The sequence below is a fragment of the Camelus dromedarius genome, chromosome 12 (genome assembly GCF_036321535.1).
Source record: "Camelus dromedarius isolate mCamDro1 chromosome 12, mCamDro1.pat, whole genome shotgun sequence".
In the NCBI taxonomy this organism is placed as follows: Eukaryota; Metazoa; Chordata; class Mammalia; order Artiodactyla; family Camelidae; genus Camelus; species Camelus dromedarius.
In genome coordinates this window covers 55,842,940-55,863,974 of record NC_087447.1, presented here as the reverse complement: position 1 = coordinate 55,863,974, position 21,035 = coordinate 55,842,940, and the positions used below count along the sequence as shown (strand labels likewise).

At 37.4% G+C, this 21,035-nt stretch overlaps 1 protein-coding gene and 1 long non-coding RNA gene across 2 annotated transcripts in view; one reads left to right on the top strand and one right to left on the bottom strand.

The window, feature by feature from the left end:
• Positions 1-13,504, bottom strand: part of ANKRD42 (ankyrin repeat domain 42) — a 49,657-nt gene extending 36,153 nt beyond the window's left edge. The window contains exons 1-4 of the mRNA XM_064491888.1: positions 13,488-13,504; positions 12,411-13,423; positions 10,287-10,450; positions 3,829-3,936 (exon numbers count right to left, since the gene is read on the bottom strand). Of these exons, the coding sequence (XP_064347958.1) occupies positions 3,829-3,936; positions 10,287-10,450; positions 12,411-13,423; positions 13,488-13,504 (1,302 nt within the window). The remainder of the gene's footprint in view (positions 1-3,828; positions 3,937-10,286; positions 10,451-12,410; positions 13,424-13,487) is intronic.
• A 55-nt stretch (positions 13,505-13,559) lies between these two features.
• Positions 13,560-19,284, top strand: LOC116155407 (uncharacterized). The gene is made up of 3 exons (XR_004139324.2): positions 13,560-13,728; positions 15,112-15,222; positions 19,258-19,284. It is a non-coding gene; the product is annotated as an uncharacterized LOC116155407 (long non-coding RNA).
• Positions 19,285-21,035: the final 1,751 nt, after the last annotated feature.

Below are 21,035 nucleotides of genomic sequence, written 5' to 3'. Positions count from 1 at the left end.
TTTTTTTTTCTTTTTTAAAAATTAACTTGCATTTTATTAATCTCAGCAATATCTACATATTTTTGATGCATATGCATTTATGTGTAACATTAAATATTTATCCCAACAGAGAGAATGTTTTGGCAGACATATGAAATTGCAACTCCCTTGCAATAATTCTGAACTACCTACCACCATCCAATACCTGTCCAGGGAATCCTCAGACCATCTTTGAGAACCACTGTCCTAATTTATAAAACTCTGAATTGGACGAATGTGCATCTTGTCACCAAATATCCCAAAGCTTGACTTAAAACATGAAACTTGAAAGAGGTATATTTAGAACACAGTAGTCTAAGATTTGTAAATATAACCTCAGAAATAGTATAAAATTAAAAATAGGAATTTTTCCAAAATGTTTATGTTAGTCACTGCCTGATATGTCTGTAATAAGTTTTTAAAGAAAATTGTTCTTTCAGATTCCACAACCTTTGTGGTGACATCAGGGAGTGAAGCAGGGCTGTGTCATGACATTTCTCGGTGCTACTAAGCCAAATAAACCAAGTCTTGTCAATATTAGTTCTCACCAATGTGTCCTGATCGGGCATAATATAGAGGCACACTGAATAAAGACAAAATGAATGAATGAATCATGAAAACAAGAGATGAAAAATGGAAAAAAGGAAACCCAGTTCTAGGACTCAGTAATTTGCCATCCTACAAATAAAGTACAGAAATGATTTAAGGCAGGGTTCTAAAAATCAATTTCATCTAGATTTCCAGAAAAATCAGAAACTATAGAGTGAAACAGAATGGCTTAGGTTCACTTCTTCATTACCGAAAAAAATACATTTTGTTATTTGCACATATACAATCCCATTCAGTTTATTTTCTAGGGAAGCCCAGTCAGTTAACCCTTTTGCTGTTCCTTTCAGCAGATCTGAACATGCCTTTTAGTCCCCCTGCACAATCTACCTTGGAACCCAGAGACTTCCCTAATGGCCACAGTCTCCGTAACTTCTCTAAGAGGTTCTGGACTAGCCATTCAAGAAGGAAGAGCAGAATGAACAAAACAATTATAATCTTCATGGACAATCTGTGTTCATACTTTTGTCATTAAATAAAAAGAATGATAGGTCATTTCAGTCAATCAACAGATCAGTAAAATTCTTAAAGTTTAGTAAACTGAGATGGGAAAATAAATTTACACAATCTTCCTTTTTAAAATGAAAAACTAAGCACTAGGATGTTTTTCTTTTTTTTTTTTTTTTAATTTTTTTTAAAGGATGTTTTTCTTTTTGTTTTGTTTTAAAGAAGACTGTACATAGCCTGGTTTCTGGTTGTGGCTCTGTTAATAGCTGTGTGGCCATGGTTACAACTGGCCCAGTTTCTGTATATGGGTTATATCATACACACAACATGCCCCTTTATATAATATACAGAGTAATTAGTTAAAAAGAATTATTAGCTAATATTTTTTAGTTTTATCTCCTGTAGACTTTTTTTTTTTCTTTTTTAACCAGTCTATGTTTACTACCAGTATTTCAGCAAAAGTTTACTTAGTCATAATGTCTATCAAGAGTTTTAGGAAGAATAGTCTCCATGATTTTGCCTGACTCCCATTAACAAACTAGTCAATTATCTTCACAAACCATATATTGAGTGCTTACTGTGTCACTACAAAGAATATGAAGATGTATCAATTAGGGATTTAGGACATATGTAGAGACAAAGATAATCAGTTCTACAAAGCAGCCCTTAATAAATAACAACTACACAGTACAGTAGCCCGAAAGCATCACAAAAGCTCTAAGAATGAAGAGATCACTTTGGGGAAGAGAAGGATAATCAAGGCAGACAGAATGGCTTAAACTAATGCTTAGAGGAAGGAAAGCATCAAGTGAAGTTTCATTGCACCCTGACATCCCTTTAAATTACTGCTGTATTTGCTCCTTCCTTTTACTGCCTACTTCTCAAATTAATACCTCAATGACTCACCTTCAAATCCACCTGCAAACTGGGTGCCATTCCTATCATTGCAAAGAAATGCAGCCAACCTCCCCTTATAGTGAGTTCTCCAGTTCAATGACACTTCCTTAAGCGTTATTCCCCTTAGTTGTATCCTGTAACTGCTACTCTGCCTAACTTGCTAAACTTCTTCCTTCACTTGTACAGCACTAACGGATCCCAAATCTTCTGACTTTCTCCTCTGAATTCTTTACTTGCTTGTCTGCTTCCTCCCATCCCTACTAGTAACATTCTTCAATATTTAATCCTCAATAGTCTACACTCTTCTCTATGCTTTATTATTCCTGAAATCTGCATCTCCAGCACCGTTTTCAACTGCCTGGACCTTCTGCATCTGAATGACCTACAGGCACCTTAAACTCAACATGTGCCAAATTGAACTCAACACATTTCCTGTCAAATCTCCCCTGCCTTTCAGATGTCCGTGTCTATAGTGCCATAATTACCTGTCATTCTGACTCATAACTTTATATTCTCACCATACTTTGTCAATGCCTGCTTCGCAAGATGTTTGAATCATTCTTTCTTTCCCACTGTCATCAACTAATCTCACCCTCTATGGTTAGTGATTATACTAAAAGTCTCTAACTCGTCTTCTTGCCTCCAAACTCTCTTCATCCTAGGTAATCCTGGATATATCTTACTAGAATAATTTCCCGTTTTCATTACCACATTCCCCTGTTAACATCCATGTGCATGTATATGTATGTATGTTTGTATATGTATGTGTGATACATATACATACATACATAATATACATAAAACTCTCTTTCCTATACAAATGAATCTTTATTCTAAGACATTTTACAAATCTGGCTAATCTAAACTTAGTTCATAACAGTCCACATACAAATCATCTACATTCAGTCAAACTCATATAAAGGTATATTCCCTGAACTCACCTGATTTTTCCAATTCAAAGACTACACATAGAATTACAGCTTAGAGGTTAACAGGACAAAGTCTAGGTTCCAATTTTGGCTCTGTCACTTACTTAGGCAAGATACCTAACTCTCTGTTTCCTAATCTACTTGAAGGGAAACTCACAAGATGGTTGTATTGAATGAAGTGACACATGAGAGGCTGTAATTGACACATTAGAAGTGTTCAATGATAATCATTATTTTTATTTGCTCCTGACACATTCCCTACTTACAATGCTTCTTTATTACTTACGTTTTTTTAATCAACCCATTCTTTTAGGATTAGCTGAAGTTTTAATTCCTCCATTTATGATTCCTCAATCTCCTCTTAAGATTTACAGTTCTTCTCATCTATACTTTTCATGAGAAACTTACTCTTAGACTGTGCTTTGTACTGTTTTGTAACTCATTGAGTAGAGCTCCTATCTTTCCAAACAGAATCTAAGGCTTCTTATAGGTAGGGACTGTTTGCTTATACAATTCTGTATTCCTTCAAATTCCAGTCCATCTTGCTATACTAATTAATTCTAGTTACTCTAATACACTGGGTATCACCATATATTAATGTATAACTCTGGCCAAGAAATACATTATATAAGGAATTTTAGGCATAGCAAGCTATAAAAAAGTTAATCTGGGCATGACTGTGTCATCCCTTAAAACAACCCAAACAGAGCCAACTACTTCAGAGAGAAAATTATTTCCAGTCTTGTACAATTTGTTTCAGTGATAGTTGTTGGTACCAAAATATCTGAGTCTTAGAATTCAGTGTTTATTTAGAACACAGAACTAAGTCTATAGGATCAAATTATTAGAATAAAGGCAAGAGCCGAACAGAAGTATGCTAAAGTAATTAAACTTACTGAATTAATAAAAAAGAAATCCAAGTTATTATTACCTGCATACAAGCATCCTGTCCCCTGATTGCAGCTATGTGAGCCGCTGTCCAACCTCTCACAGTTACTTGTGAGATATCAGCTCCATGCCAGAGGAGCCAATGAAGACACTATATTAAGGAAATAACCATGTTAACAAGAGATAAGGCAGATTTTTTAAAAACATTTTTATATCTTTTAGGTTTGTCTATTATCATGAAATACTACTATCTGAGAAGCATCATAAGTGAATGGCAGGGGGCAGGCATAAGAAAAACGAAAGCACAAGCACACTGACATGGTAACCAACACTTGGCTTTACTGTTGGGTAAACGTAACAGGGGGTGGTAGGAGCTGTAGCAAACTGGAGACCACATTCCTTGACCATAAGATGAAATGCTGCTCAATCTCAGCCAGTTGTTGCTGTGAGTGAAATGCTGGTCCAAGTCTTATGTTTGACCAATACTCTACAAGCCAAACAAAACACATCTGTGGTCAAATTCACTCAATGGCTGCCAACTTGCAACCTCTGCCATAGATCTTTAGATGAATCCAGAAGCTTCTGTATCAGAGCAAACATTGTTATTCTGACAATCCTTTCTAAAAAAATAAGTGGCATATTAAAAAAAAAAAAAAGGGAGGGAGTCAAACACATCTTCATTTAAGATTTTTTAAAAATTAACTTACTCCTCCAAAAATAAGTAAACCTAATTACCTCCCCCTCCAAAAAAAAAAAAAAGAAAAATGAAAAAAATTAACCTAAGCTTCAATGTAATACAGTACTACAGATCTTTACCACACACAGTGTTACTGCCTTTATATGTTCAATTCTGTAGATTCCACCTTAAAGAAGTTTCTTTCTTATAAAAAACTAATTGCATCCCTGGGGTACACTATCACATCAGTCATAGCCATACAATTTTTTGAAAAACCTAATCATCTACGTATCATTTGCCTGTCACAGAGATTAATGGCTAATAAAAATATGGGGGGGAGCTCAACCTCACTAATAAACACAATAAGTCATTCATTTGTTTAACAAATATTTATGGAGAGATAACTGTATGCCAAGACAATTCAGGTACTGGAGAATAAAACCACTGTAAATATTCATGTACAAGTATCTTATCTCTCCTGGGTAAACACGTAGAAGCAAGATTGCTGAGACATAGGTAAGTATATGTTTAACTTTATAAGAAACTGCTAAACTGTTTTCCAAAGTGGCTGTGCCATTTTACATTTCTACCAGCAATGTATGAGAGTTCTAGCTGCTCCATTTCCACAAGGAAAAAAACCCAACCCATTTTTTTGGCTTTTTGTTTTGCCACTCTAGTAGGTATGCAGTGGCATCTTATTGTGGTTTTAATTTGCATTTCCCTATTGGCTAATGATGTTGAACATTTTTTTCAAATGCTGAATTGCCATCCATATGTCCTCTTTGAGAAAGTGTCTATTGAATTTGCCCATTATTAATTGGGTGTTTTGTTTTCTTACTATTGAGTTGTGAGAGTCTCATATATTCTAGCTACAAGTTCTTAGTCAGAGATATGGTTTGCAAAGATTTTCTCCTGTGTTTTCTTCTAGAAGCTTTATAAGGTTAATTTTACATTTGTTTATGATCTGCTTTCAGTACATTTTTATAGATAGTGCCAAGCATGAGTTGAGGTTCATTTTCTTACCTATGACTGTACAACTGTGCCACACCAGTTAGTGAAAATACTATCTGTTCTCCATTGGACTGCATTTGCATCTTTGTCAAAAATCAACTGACCAATCAGCAGGACTTCAGAAATGGCTAAGTGACGAGCTTGGTAAACCCTCTCCAAGAAGCAATAACAAATCTCCAGAAAGTGGACATAGACAGAACGTATCTCAACATAATAAAGGCCATGTATGACAAACCCAGAGCTAACATCATACTTAATGGGGAAAAGCTGAAAACATTTCCTCTAAGATCAGGAACAAGACAAGGATGCCCACTCTTACCACTTTTATTCAGCATAGTTTTGGAAGTCCTAGCCACAGCAATCAGAGAAGAAAAAGGAATCTAAATTGGAAACAAACAAGTAAAACTGTCACTGTTTGCAGATGACATGATACTATACAAAGAAAACCCTAAAGAAGCAACCAGAAAACTACTAGGACTCATCAATGAATTTGGTAGAGTTGCAAGATAAAAAATTAATATACAGAAATCAGCTGCATTTCTATACACTAACAATAAAACAGAAGAAAAAGAAATTAAGGAAACAATACCATTTACCACTGCATCAGAAAGAATAAAATACCTAGGAATAAGCAAACCCAAGGAGGCAAAAGACTTGTGCTCCAAAAACTATAAGACACTAATGAAAGAAATTGAAGACACCATAAACAAATGGAAAGATATACCATGTTCTTGGATTGGAAGAATATTGTTAAAATGGCCATACTACACAAGGCAATATACAGATTCAGTGCAATCCCTATCAAATTACCATTGACATTTTTCACATAGCTGGAACAAAAAAACGTTCAGACTTACATGGAAACACAAGAGACCTGAATAGCCAAAACAATCTTGAAAAAGAAGAATGGAGCTGAGAGAATCACGTTCCCTGACTTCACACTAAACTACAAAGCTAGAGTAATCAAAACAGTATGGTACTGGCACAAAAACAGACACACAGATCAATGGAACAGGACAGAAAGTCCAGAAATAAACCCATGCACTTATGATCAATTAATGTATGACACAGAGGCAAGAATATACAACAGAGAAAAGACAGTCTCTTCAATAAGTGGTGCTGGGAAAACTGGACATCTACCTGTAGAAGCCTGAAATTAGAATACCAGATACAAAAATAAACTCAAAATGGATTAAAGACTTAAATGTAAGACCAGATACTATAAAACTCCTAGAGGAAAACATAGGCAGAACACTCTTGGACATAAATCACAGCAATATATTTTTTGAACCAGCTGCTAGAGTAATGGAAATAAAAGCAAAAATAAACAAATGGGATTTAATTAAACTTGAAAGCTTTTGCACAGCTAAGGATACCATCAACAAAATGAAAAGACAACCTACAGAATGGGAGAAAATATTTGCAAATGATGTGACCAACAAGGGACTAATTTCCAAAATATACACACAGCTCATGTACTTTAATATCACAAAATCAAGAAATTCTATCAAAAAATAGGCAGAAGACCTAACAGACATCTCAACAAAGAAGACAAGTAGGAAGGCACCAAAACCTTCTGACTGAGATTTGTTCTTGTTAAAATTCAACAAATACTTCTTGAACATCTGCTATGCAGTGTGCTAGACACTAGAAATATTTATATATTTAATTCAACAAATTCAGCAGTACAACATTCATTGAGAACCCATAATGTGACTCTAGTATGCCAGACACTATGCTAGATGCTGTGGGGAAAAAAGATAAATAAAATCCAAATGGTACCTTCAAAGAGCTCAAAATCTAACTGAGAATACAATTCAATTGTGACAAAAACAATTTTAAAAATACGTATAAAATTGAGGGAAAAGATGCTAGTTGGAGGATATTAAGGGGGGGGGGGGAACACAGAAGGCTCTGCTAAGGGGATGCTACCTGATCTGGATTTTAACCAGCTAATCACCAGGAAGAGGTGAGACCAGGCAAATGAAACGGCATGTGCAAGGTCTGTGATAATATGAAACAACAGACTAGTTTGGGAAATGACAGCAGTCGCCAGTACTGCAGCACCAAACAAGTATGTAGGGAGATGTGGTTGGAGAGGTAAGTCTACCATATTAAACAGCTTAAACTTTATCCCACAGGGTATAGAGTCACTACAGGGTCTTAAAGAAGGTTTTAAGTGATATCACACATTAGTTTTAAAGCAGTAAGTTTCTATGCCAGTTATGAACCAGAGGTAGGTGAGACAAAACAAGGAAATCAAGTAGATCTAAGGCAGTGGCTAGGATGGAGAGGACAAATTCAAGAGACAAAGATGGAACAGAATCAACTGACCTAGTGATCAGTTCTCACCGCCTCAACGTGCATCATGAAATGCAAGTCATCAGGACAAATTTTTTTTTAACATTTTTTTATTGAGTTATAGTCATTTTACAACATTGTGTCAAATTCCAGTGTAGAGCATAATTTTTCAGTTATACATGAACATACATATATTCACTGTCACTTTTTTTTTCGCTGAGTTACCATAAGATCTTGTATATATTTCCCTGTGCTATACAGTATAATCTTGTTGATCTGTTCCACATTTTGAAATCCCAGTCTGTCCCTTCCCACCCCCCGACCCAGGACTAATGTTGATACTGTGTTTTGCTTCTGTAAAACGCTGAGACAACCCAATAATGGCGCAAAGGACATTAGCCTGGAAAACTTATGGAAGGAAAAGAATAGCAATTTAGTTTTAGATCAACTGAATTTGAAATGCCAGTCATATATGTATGAGCTGTTTATAAGCACCTGATGCATAAGCTAGAATTCAAATTCTGGGGAGAAAGTAAATCAGTGAATTATTATGTAGAAGTGAGTGATAAAGCCAAGGAAGTCTAAACATGGCATGGAGAGAGAGTGTAAAGTGGAAGAGAAGGCCATTAGCAGAAGCATAAAGAATACCTATAATTTGACTATGAAAAGGAATATATATATGTATAACCAAATCACTATGCTGTACACCAGAAATTAACACAACATTGTAAACTGACTATACTTAAATAAAAAAATAAAAAACAAAAAAAGAAAGTTTGAGATTACATTCTCTAAGGAAAACCTGAAATAAAGATTTCTAACTAAAAACAAAAAAAGAATACCTATAACTTTAAAGTAGGTAGGGGAGGTTAACCAAAGGAGACAGAATAATCAGAGAAGCTGAAAGGATCCCAGAAAAGAGAGGAAATAAATGGTATAGCAAGAAGTCCTATCCCATTTGAATATGGCAGAGTAAAATCAGTATTTCCTCCTTCCTTCAAAATCATCACAAAAAAAAAAAAAAAAAAGAGAGAGAGAGAGAGAGCAAGAAAACCCCATCTTTGATGAAGCTAGGAGACATCTGAAACCACAAAACAGATGGGAAAGCTGCCAAGGTGTAGACCAAACAGGGATGTGGGAGGAAGCAGCAGAGAAAATATCCACACAGGGCTGCAAGCACAGAAAGACCCAGCAAGGCACATTTCTCCCACATGAGAGGAAGCCCCTAAAAGGCCAAAGCAAAAATCCCTACAGTTCAAGTGGGGCACACAAACCGGTGGAGAGAGAGTCTCTGGACCAGAGCTGGTTCCATGAAGCAGAGAAATCAAACAAACAAGAAATCACATGGAGAAGCCATATTCCTAGAAAGCAGTCTCTATTTGTGTGGCAGGGGAAGAAAGAGAGGCTGCACAGTGAAATGTAATAGCTGGGGAAATTTAATAGCTAAAATAAGCTCCCCACACACAACCATCAATCATGAGAAAAATTCCAGTTGGCTTTGTACAGCCAAGAATAAGGAGTTTTGCATAAAAATATTCACTAAGCACTGCTTACACTAGCTAAAAACTGAAACCAACTAAATAGTCATCAATCAAAAACTAGATAAAGTCTGATACTCATCTAAGAAGAGACTATTACAACACAGCTGAAAGAAATGAACTAGAGTATGTATATGTAACCATACGGTTAAAACTCAAAAACATATTGTTGGACAAAAAAAAAGCAAGCTGCAGAAATACACAGAATATATCATTTACATAAAATATGTCATTTAGAACAGCGATGTGATCATATGTAATAAAAGCATAAAACATATATATAATCACATGTAATAACAGTATAAAACAGCAAAAAATAAACACCAAATTCAGGGTAATAATTATCTCTGGAGTAGGAACAAGAGAAATGACACCTGGGAGAGATGCACAGGGACTTCAAGTGTATCTGTGATATTCCATTTATTTTCCAAAAATCTGAGGCAACTACAGCAAAAATAGTAGGATTTGATAGAGTTCAGTTTGCATTATGTTATCCTCTGTAAGTTACCCTCTATGCTTGCATTTGGAACCCAGCCACCACAATGTGAGGAAGCACAAACCAGCCCAGGTGGAGAGACCTCACAAAAAGGCCCACGTGGAGAGGAATTAAGGTGCTCAGCCTATAACCAGCGTCCACCACCAGACGTCTGTGTGAACAAGCAGATTCCAAAAGATTCCAGCTCAAGCTTTTAAATCTAGCTGAAGCCCCAGACGGCATGAAGCAGAGACACAGTGTCCCTGAAATCCAGACTCCCGGTTCACTCCTGAGCATATATAAATTGTTATTTTATGCCACCCAGTTTTAGGATGATTTATGACAAAGCTATAGTAACCAGAACACTTAAACGTTAGACTGATTTGAAAAGAAAAATATTTCTGGTGCCTAGCATAAGGCCTCAGTCCTGTTTGCTAAATTTACAAAACTGTCAAGAGCTCTAAACTCACTTTAGTTTAATCATTTATGTAACTTCTTACCTCCAGACTTCCAGAATGGGCTGCCCAATGTAAAGGGGTAAATTTATGAAGAATGTCAACTTCATTGATGCTGGCACCTCGTTCTACTATTTCTGAAAGCTGCTTTACATCTCCAGCTCGTACCGCATCATGTATGCTACCAAAATGCACATTCTTCCTGGCACCTATTGAAAAATCAAATTGCTTAAAATATATTACAAAACTAAAACAAACAAACAAACAACAATAGCAACAACAAACTAAAGCAATGATTGAACTGAAAGCATGTGATCACTTGGGCTTTCCAAATATTTACTAAAATATTGTAGTATTTATTACAAATACTACAAATACTTCAGTATTTGTAGTAATTAACATCTTAAGTAGACTTCAATTTCACCTCTAATATGTAAAGAATATGGAAGTTGTCACCCCCATATATACAGGGGAAAAGCTGAATAAACTGAAAGTCAACAACTTTAGTTGGACTCATCAGAGAAGTAAGATTTCAGGGCAAACGGCCATCCTGAATCTGGAGAGACAGGCAAATACAGAAAAATACAGTCAAGTTCAGCTTACCTGGAGCAGAAGCCACTGGAGCCATAAACTTCGAGAAGCACCTAAATGGTGATTTTGATAAATTGCTGGGGGCTGGGTATGCAGCCTAAGAGTGAGAAACTCCTGGGGGCCAGTCTTAGAGGCCCCCACATTTTCATAGAGATATATATATATATCCTTTCTCCACAATTAGCACATTTAATTTCTTGAGATCTGGAATCATATCTGACGCCAATTCTTGGCAAAATGCTGTATACTTTACTCAAAAATCCTTTCTGAGCATCTACTACATGCCAATCACTACAATAACACAATGGAAAATAGACATGTTTAACACATTTTCTTTCCATCAACACTTTAAAATCTATTTGGATAAATTCAATGAAATTAAAAACCTCACAGTAACATCTTTAAAGAGTACAGCTAAAATGAAGGAGGAGGAGGGGGAAACACTTGAGCAAGACCTTGAAGAACAATTAAGACATACATAAACGGGGAGAGGAGCACTCCAAACTGCTTCTGGTTATCCACTACAAGTCTAGAGAACCAAATCCAAACCCTCAGTATGACATCCATGCCCTCACATAATTTGGCTCCATCTAATCTTATACCGTTTTTCTCATCACATTCCATCCCAATTTATTCATTCACCTACCCATCCATCCACTCAATTTGGTATCTACCATAAAAATAAAAAGATAAACAAGACATGACCTCTAATCTCAAGGAACTCACAGAGATATACAAACACAAGTTACAAAACAATGTAGTAAGGACAATGGCAGAAATATTCATAAGAACTTATGTAAGCACAGAAGACTTCTAACTCAGCTGGGTAGGAGGTAAGGGTAACAAAAAACAGTATAAGGCAGCTTTTTCTGATCCCCAACCTCACCCCATACTGAAACAAAGGGCCCTCTACTCCTCTTTCTAATTGTCATCACACTAGTCATTACTTGGCTATTTATCTTCCCCACTAGAAGGTAAACAATGTGCCTTTTTCGCTTACGTATCCTTAAAACAAAGCACACGGTAGGCACTCAATAAATATTTACTGGATTACTGCGTGAATAACACAGACTTGGGGGTCCTCAGTAGGGTCAAAGTCATCGTACATGACGAGAATAAAAGCACCAGTGATGGCACTATTCAAGGAAGAAAGCAACATTTAAGAAGTGGATGGAAGAAAAGTCAGCAAAAGAAAACAAAAAAATAAATAAATAAAACGGGAGCGTCAATAAAGTGAAAGGAAGAATACTGGATAAGTGTAATGTTATCTCCACAGAGTTAAATGCTGCAGAGACGCCAAAACTTACAGGGGTCCATAAGATTGACCAAGAGTTGTTATCAGTCTGGGCAAGAAGTCTCGGGAATGTCGCAGATAGGAAGAAAGGAAGGAAAGCTGAAATCAGTAAGGATGGGGGCCAGGTGAACAGCTTTGGGATCCACTGAAAAAGGTCAATTACAGGAAACGAGGAGTAACAGCTGAGAAAGGGAACTGCCAGAAAGAGCGAAGGCACCTGTGGGCTGAAGGGAGAAAAGGAGTGTGGCAGAGGCAAGGGCCAGAGAAATAGTAGTCTGACTCACACGGGGTCGAAGTCTCCGTGGAGGAGGTGGAGGGGCCTGAATCCGACACCCCGGGCATGGTGCGGTCCCTCAGACTCCGGGGAGGAGTCGAGTCCAGGCCCCTGCTGCGGCAGCGGTCTTCGCTCGCTGTTACCCACGAGCCACTGCAGCAGCGGCTGTCTTCCTCGTTGTCACTAAGCCCGGGGCCACTGTTCTCCGCCGTTCTCTCCCAGGAGCCCCGGCAGCGGGAAACTTCGTCTTCACTTTCCCTCTCCCAGAAGCGGCGGAGGTTGGCGTCTTCGCTGATGCTCACTTCCGAGGAGTCGCTGGCCAAGTAGCCGCGGTCTTCACTTACCCCTTCCCAGGCACTGCTGAGGTTGCGGCCACCATCCACACTCCCGCCCTCCCATGAGCCACTGAGGCGACGGCTGCGGTCGTCACTGCCTCTCTCTCCCGAGTCACTGGTTTGGGGGCCCCGGACCTCCCTGACTCTCTCCCAGGTCCCACTGAGGCGGAGGCCGCGGCCTTCTTTGACTGTTCCCCCGGATTCACTAGTAGGGTGGCTGCCGACTTTACTTAAACTCTCGTCGCTGCTACGGTCTTCCCTTACTCTCTCCCAAGAGTTCCTGGGAAGGTGGCCACCATCTCCCCTGACTCTCTCCTGAGAAACACTGCGGCGGTGGCCCAGGTCTTCACTGACCCTTCTCGAGTCTTTGCAGGAGAAGCCCACGTCTTCACTCACTCTTCCTATCGGGACCCTGCAGCGGTGGTCGCTGTCTTCACGGATTCTTTCCCTATCTTCGCTACCACTAAAGCCCCAGTCTTCGCTAACTCTTTCCCTGAACCGGTCGCCGCGTTGGCCGTGCGGGCCGTTTATTCTCCACACGCGATGGCTGGCGCGACGGCCGCAGTCTTCGGTTGCTACTCCCCGCGACCTGCTGTGGCGGCGACCGCCGTCGGCGGGTACTCTCTCATCCGACTCGCTTTCCAGCGTCCCGACTCCAGCCGCCTGGTTGGAGAGGTGGAGCCGTCGCCTTAGAAACGGGCAAACTTCCGGCGTGCTGCAGTCATTTCCGGTTCCTCGCGACTGTGCGTCACTTCCGGCTTTCTTGCATCGACGTCTTTTTTTTTTTTTTTTTTTTTTTTTTTTGTCCCCACCCCACCCCTCCCCCCGTCTTCGCCTCTTGAGAAATTGGATGATAGTGTGGACCGGTTTTCGGTGAAATTCTGCTAGGTATCACAACCAGCCTGTCTAGGCCCCATCTCTGTAACGGCACGGCATCCGTCGCGCCCGCCATGGTTCGGCGACGCATGTGGAGGCTCCAGGACTGCAGTCGGCGTAGGTGACCTGCGAGTGTGGTGCGGACCGGGCGGGGCCTTTCGTCCTTGGCAAACCTAGTGTCATTTTTCAGTGCTGGTTGAAGCATTGGAGAAAATGTATTCTTACCCTGTCACTTCACAAGTATGGGAAAAAAAGACCAAAAGGAGAAGTTAGCAGCTGCAGCTCTATCATTATTGAGTGTTACCACTTCCAGGCTCTTTGATAATCGCTTGGTACTAATTCTCACACTAATTTTGTAAGGTAGGTGTTATCCCCATCTTACAGGTGAGGAGATTCATGGTATCAGTAATTTGCTAAGGCGAAACAGCCGGTAAGTTGTAAAGCCAGTATGAAATCACAGATCATTAGTCAAAAGACTGCACCAGGTCTCCTGACTCAAAGATTCTTTTAAATGTAAAATGTTTATTTGTCAGCAGTTTGGCCCAGATCTTTTTCTAACCAACCCTATTGCTTAACGTGTGTTCTTCCATTCATGTTTATAGCAAATATATGGGCTAGGTTTTGTGCTGGCAGCTGAAAATACAGAAATTAGAATTCTCTGCCCTCCAGGGGCATCACCCACCTTGCTTCTCCCCTCGCCCTGTTTTTCCCATCCTTACTGCCTTGTCACAGTTTTTGTTCTGTGAACACATTTGGGAAAGTCCCCTGACCTTGCCTTTCCTCTCTTGAAGTACAGTAAATGCCTTTCTTTAACTTCCATAGCCTCTTGTATCATTAATAACTAACATTTGTTGAGCTTATATGATGAGACTGGCACTGTAGCAAGCTCTTTATATTAATTTTCTTGTTTAATCCTTAATATAACCTACCAGGATAGTATTACTGTTCCTTTCTACAGAAAGAGAAACAAAACACCAAAATTAGTTGCCTGAGGATACACAACTAGTAAGAAGTACCTGAATTAGTACCTAGATCTTTGATTTTGCTGCGCATACTCCTCAAAGCCCCTGAATTCCCACAGCCTTTATTAGACCGCTATCACATTATATTATAATTACCTATTTAACAACTGGTCCTCACCTCTATCCTCCGAGGACTCTGACCTTCTGGGAGGTAGGAACTGTATCATTCTGGCATTCTTAACATCTGGAGTATTTAGTTAAAGGGAAGGGCTTGCTAACTGTTCTGTGGATGAGTGGGTGGGTTGATGATTGGTTGTTGGTGGATGAACTGATAGATTGAAAATAAAATTTTTGAGTTAGAAGGGAATTTGGGATTAGTCAGCCCAATCCCCTCATTTTTAGAAATGGGGCACCTGAGGCCTTTTATCTTATTAGACATCTATTTAGTTATTAATATGGGCCAGTTTTTATGCTAAATGATTTGCAAATAGTTTTAAACTTAATCTGTATTGTTATTTCTATTTTTCTATTTTTACAGGTGAAGAAATCAAGATTTGGCTAAGATCACATAACTAGGAGGTGGGGAGTTGGAACCCACTATGACTGACTCCAAATTATTACAGTGTTTGTAGCCACTTACATAATAATGGTAAAGGCTTTATTTTATGCTCTGTTGTATGGATAAACACACTGAGGGAAAAAGGCAGCATGTTCTTAAAGGACATACTCTTGGCAAAAAAGGATCAGAAAAGGAAATAGAAACAGATAGAGAAGCAGAAAGTAAACGCTCCCAAAATAAAAAAAAAGAATTAAAAATAAAAGCAGAAGTTAATGAAATAGAAAATAAAATTGATTATAATAGCTGGTATTTGAAAAGAACAATGAATAGACAGTAAATCTGAAACTACTGGAAACAAAAAGAACATATTACAGATAGGAGGGACTTTGAAACTGAATTATTTAGTGTAAACTTGTACTAATAATCTTGAAAATTGACTTGGACAATTTCTTAGGAAAATACAAAATTCAAAAATTGGCTCAAGGGTTAAAAACCTTACTAAATTGATAATCATAAAAGAATGTCGTATGTATCCCTGACAGAAGTCACTAGGAACAAGGCATAGAGAAGAATAGAGTACTTTCCAACTTTGGAGGTTACATATCTGTAACAGAATCTAAATAAGGAGAAAAACCTTAAAGCTCCATCTCAGTTATGAATATACCTGCAGAAATCCTAAGGAAACTCTGAAACCAGCAGTGCATTTAGAGAATAATGTCATAACCAAGTTAGGTGTATCCCACCAGTCCAAGGATGGGTCAACATTAAACAAGATAGTAATGAAAATTTCTTATATTAATAGATAAAAGTTGTATGGTCTTAATTGACACTGAAAAAGCACTTAGAAAATTAGTGTCTGTTACAGACTCAAAAAGAAGAAAGTAAAATTCATATTAAGCAAGTGATAAAAGGAAGCTTGCTTAACTGGGTGAAGGGTATCAACCAGAGATAAACAGCATACTTAAGGTCATACTCTAGTGTATCTGCCTGTCATTCCTATAATTCAGCACTGTTCTGAGAATTTGTGACCCAGCATAATAGGTAAGATAAATAAGGCAAGTAATGGAAAGGAAGAAATTAAGATAAATGATATTATTTACCTGGAAAATATAAGACAACTGTAAAATACCATTAAATATTAGAATAAAGAGTTTAGTAAGATGAAAGGCTGTAAGAGCAACATACAGAATTAAGGTTACCTATGAACTAGATAAAATTACATTTTAAATGTAAAGGAAGATCTTGCTCACAATGGCAGCAGTGATAGTGAAATATCCTAGAAATAAACCTATTAAGAAATGAACAAAAAAAACCCATAAAATTTCATTTATGGTTGTTACAGAAGTTCCAAATAAAAAGAAGCTCTGCTACATCAGTAGGCTCAGTACTGTAAAGATACGATTCTCCTCAGACTATATTTGTTGCATTTCAAGTTAAAATTCTAATGTAATTTTTACTGGAAATTAGCAAGTTGATTTTAAAGTTTACCTGGAAGAATAAATGTGCAGTATTACCCAAAACATTTTTGAAAAAGAAGAATTAATAAGGACTTACCCAAATACGTATCAGAACTATAAAACTAGAGTATTTAGAACAGGGTGATATTGGAACAGGACTGGACGAATAGATTAGTGGAACAAACTAAAATCCAGAAATAACCCAATGTTTTTGTTTATTCTTGAGGTGGCATTTCAAATAGAGAAGTGAAGGCTCTTCAAAATTTTCATGTACAAAAATTTCAGAAGAATTAAAGAAATTAACAAAGTGTTAGAAGAAAATATGGAAAATTTATAAACCTTAGGAAGGTCTTCCTAAGCAAGACAAGCCATGCAGGGAAAAAAATTTACTGTGTAAACTTAAATGTTTGGGCTTCAGGATACGTTACAATAAAGTTGAGACCAGAGATAGGCTTAATGTTTATCATCTTCTAAAAATTTAAGTCAGTTATAAAGAGTAACTCAATAGAAAAATTAATGAGTGAAAAACAAAAATATCAAGAGCAAATAAACAAAAGAAAGGATATTCACACTGATAGAGAAAGACTGCTGTTTGTGCATCACAATGATGCACATCAAAAACTGAGAGATTATGGCTAACAAGTTCTGGAAGAGGTTGGCCAAAGTATTCTAAAGATCCTGATGATGAAAGGCTAAATTGGAGTGACCTGTGAAGGACAACTTGGGCTGTATCTGTCAGAATTCTAAGTACACAATAACCTTGAACCAGCAACTATTCAGTTGTAAAATCTTCAAAAATAACTTGCTTAGCTGTATCTACTTTGTAATTGTAAATAATTAGAAACTTGAATACATGTCAATGAAAGAATGACTAAATGAGTTATGCTACATTCATATTATGAAATATTACACAGTGGTAAAAATGCAGATCTCTGTGCATTAATCAAAATGGAAAGAGTTGCAAGATAGAGTAGATAAGAAGAGTCCAAACTATATATATGTGATGTCATTTAATTCCTTAAAATTACTTTGTAAAAGATTTTTTTTTCAAAATTTGGCAAAGAGCTATACTAAATTGTTAAGTTAGTGGTTACTTTACAGAACAAGAAAGGATATGAAAGCAGACTGTTTTCTGTAATTCCAGAATTATTTTATTTTTAATTAAAAAAAATTTTCCTAAATAAAAATATAGAAGCATAGGAAGACATGCACTGTCACATAAAAGAAGATAATTTTTAACAAGTATATGGGCCAAGAGCAATTAATTAAGAGGCTAAGAAAAGCACACTGGTTTTGGTAAAGGGTCATTGATAATGCTCAGGAGAGTAATTTTGATGAAATAGTCTAGATGTAAAAACCAGATTGCAAAGGATTTCAAGGTAAGTGAGGGACTGACTATGAAGGAAGTTTCTCAAGTAAAACGGGTTTCAGAGCACACTGACAGCATCTTGGCATTCCATAGAATCAGAACCCTTTGTAAGTATGAAGCTTATGGTTACAATTAGTCAAAAATGGCTAGTTCTCCACCTTTACCTCAGTTTTTCCAAAGTGAGGTGATAAATCAGATTGTCCCTCTAATCCTCCATAAATCAGCTCTTTCCATCTAGTTCCACAGGAGGGAGTAGGGCCAATTCCAGGACAAAAACATTGAATTAAGTGGGTTTTGGTAACCATCTCCACTCTGCTTATGTACCCTCTTGCTTCCCAAGCATTCTTGCTTTCCCCTTGGTGCTCACCGCCATACCCTTACTGGGGTGCCCCAGGGGTGCTTTTTGGCTCTTATTCTTTTGTTTGTTTTATTTTGGGGGCAGGTAATTAGGTTCTTATTTGTTTACTTATTATTTTGATGAAGGTACTGGAGATTGAACCCAGGACTTTGTGCATGCTAAGCAAACACTCTACCAACTGAGCTATACCTTCCCCAACCCCGGTCCTGCTCTTATTCTTTAACTTGCTCTTCCCAGCCTGCCCAACAAAGTGTCCATTATTTCAGAGAACTGACCCCATGTAGGAGAAGGAGGAAACTTTCTACTGTTAATTAGAAGTTCAGGATTTTCTTGACAATAGCCTAATTTTCCGTTTCTATCTCCAAATGACCTCCTCTTTATAGTCAGTTAAATCTTTCCGTTTGCAGACATGGTTAGATGCCTCCTTGTATCTTCCTGAATGTTTAGTATAAACCCTGCAAACCATTCATTAGGTGCTAAATATTAGGCTGTAAGGAAAGCCAACCAGAATCTAAAATTGTCTGTTTCAGGTTAAGCTATTGTGAGAATCTTCAGATTTTTTTAAATTGAGGTGTAGTTGATGTACAATTTTACATAAGTTTCAGGTATACATTGTGATTCACAATTTTAAGGGCTATATTCCATTTATAGTCATTATAAAATACTGGTTATATTTCCCGTAGCTTATGTTTTATACAGAGTAGTCTGTACCTCTTGATCCCCTACTCCTACCTTGCCCCTCCCCACTTCCCTCTCCCTACTGGTAACAAGTTCTCTATATTTATGAGTCGTTTTTTGTTGTATTCACTAGTTTGTTTTATTTTTTAGTCTACATATGAGATATACAATATTTGTTAAATTTTTAATATATAATTTTTTTCTCCCCAAACCTTGTTTTATTTTTAGCTGAATAACTAATTACTTTGTTGTATATTTAACAGGACATGAAAGTTGGAAGTTTTAAGTAGGTAAGTTATGTTGAAATCAGAGGACACTTTAAAGAGAATATAAAAAATGAAATTTGTAGATTTTAGGTAATACAATATTCCTTATTCTCACAAACTTCAACTCTTACTTCAGAAGACAGTGTTCTATCTTCTCTGAAGTTTCCTTCAGCTTTCCTTGCTCTACTTTCTCTTATAGAATAATAGTTCTAGTTCCTAATGGTATGTGTTGACTTAGTCGATTTTCTTAGGGGATTAAAATTAAGTGTTGCTGATTTCTAGATCAGTTGTCAGATCTGTTTATTAGAATTAACTGTTGGGGCTTTTTGTTAATTGAGGTGTAATTGATATGAAACATTGGCTTCAGCTGTAACTGTAGAGCTTCTTAAATATTAGGTGTGTATGAATGCCAGTCTACTAAATGAGAGTGGGGAGATAAGCAGTCTGTTCTTAGCATTCACTGTGTGATTCTAATGCACAACCTAATTTGGGGACCACACATCAAAATCACTACCAGACATCTACCTCAAAGAAAAACTAGGAATTGAATTCTCAATTTCAACTGTAAATACCTGTGACCATCTCAGAAAAAATACTGTTCCTCCTCCATTCGAACTCATTCTTCTTGTGCTATTGATAGTGTCTCATTCCAGTTCTGAGACTGGCCTATCAGCCATCTCTCTTCAATCTCTTTCCCCAGTGAGCTGCTTTTAACATAAATGCTAACATCTCTCCTATTTGTCTAACTGAAATTAAATCTCTTCAGTTCGCCTCTCACGCATACTCAACTGTTCCTCAGTCAATAGGGGGTATTTCTCAGTCTTTCTGTATTTTCTTGACTTTGTTGACTACCCATTCTTTGAAAAACATACTTTTCCCATTGCCAGTTGTCCTGTTTTACTTCTTTTGTGCCAATTTCTCACTTTCCCACCTAAGAGTCTTTAAATGTTTGTTTTTCACACCCTCCTTGTCCTTGGCCCTCTTCCTCTATACAGATACTCTTGGTACATTTGTAGGTTTGAATGGCATCTTTCTCTTGATGGTGACACACTTTTAAGCATTTGATAAAAGCTGTGGATGGTCTCCCCAAAAAAGACAAAACAGAAGTTTTGCCTGCATTTTTATTAGATTTAGACCCCAGCATTTCTTCCATGAAATTGTTCATGTATACTCTTAAGTTCAGCTGTCACATAATGTGTTTATATTTCTCAAATCCAGTGGACACCAGTTTTCTTACTGGACCTTTCTATAGCATTTGGTAATCTTTTTATATTTTTATTCACTTGATTCTTAAAAAAAAAAAAAAAGCCAACCTTAGATAAAAATAGGGTATCACTTCTGTTTAAAATTTCCAGTGGTTCCTGTGGTCATCAGTGTAATACAAACTCCTCCTTAGCATGACCAAGAAGACTCTTCATAATCTATTCAATGTTACTGGGTTTTAACCAAGTAAAAACTAATTTTTCAAGCCTTCATATTTGCTGCTCATCCTCCCACTCTCCCACCAATGTGGACTCCACTTCAAGTTATCTTCTAAGACTTAAATATCACCTCTGTAAAGTCTTCCCTTAACCCACCTCGAGGTAGTTTGGTGTGCCTATTTCTATCTGGCATTTCTCTCAGGGTATTTTTGTAAATTGCAGTGGAATAAAGTGAAGCAAAGCCAGGTTCACATTCTTGTTCTACAACTTTTTAAGTGAATGATTCAATTTCATCTGTAAACTGGGGATACCACCTACCATTTAGGGTTATTTGTAAGTTTCAGAGAAAATACA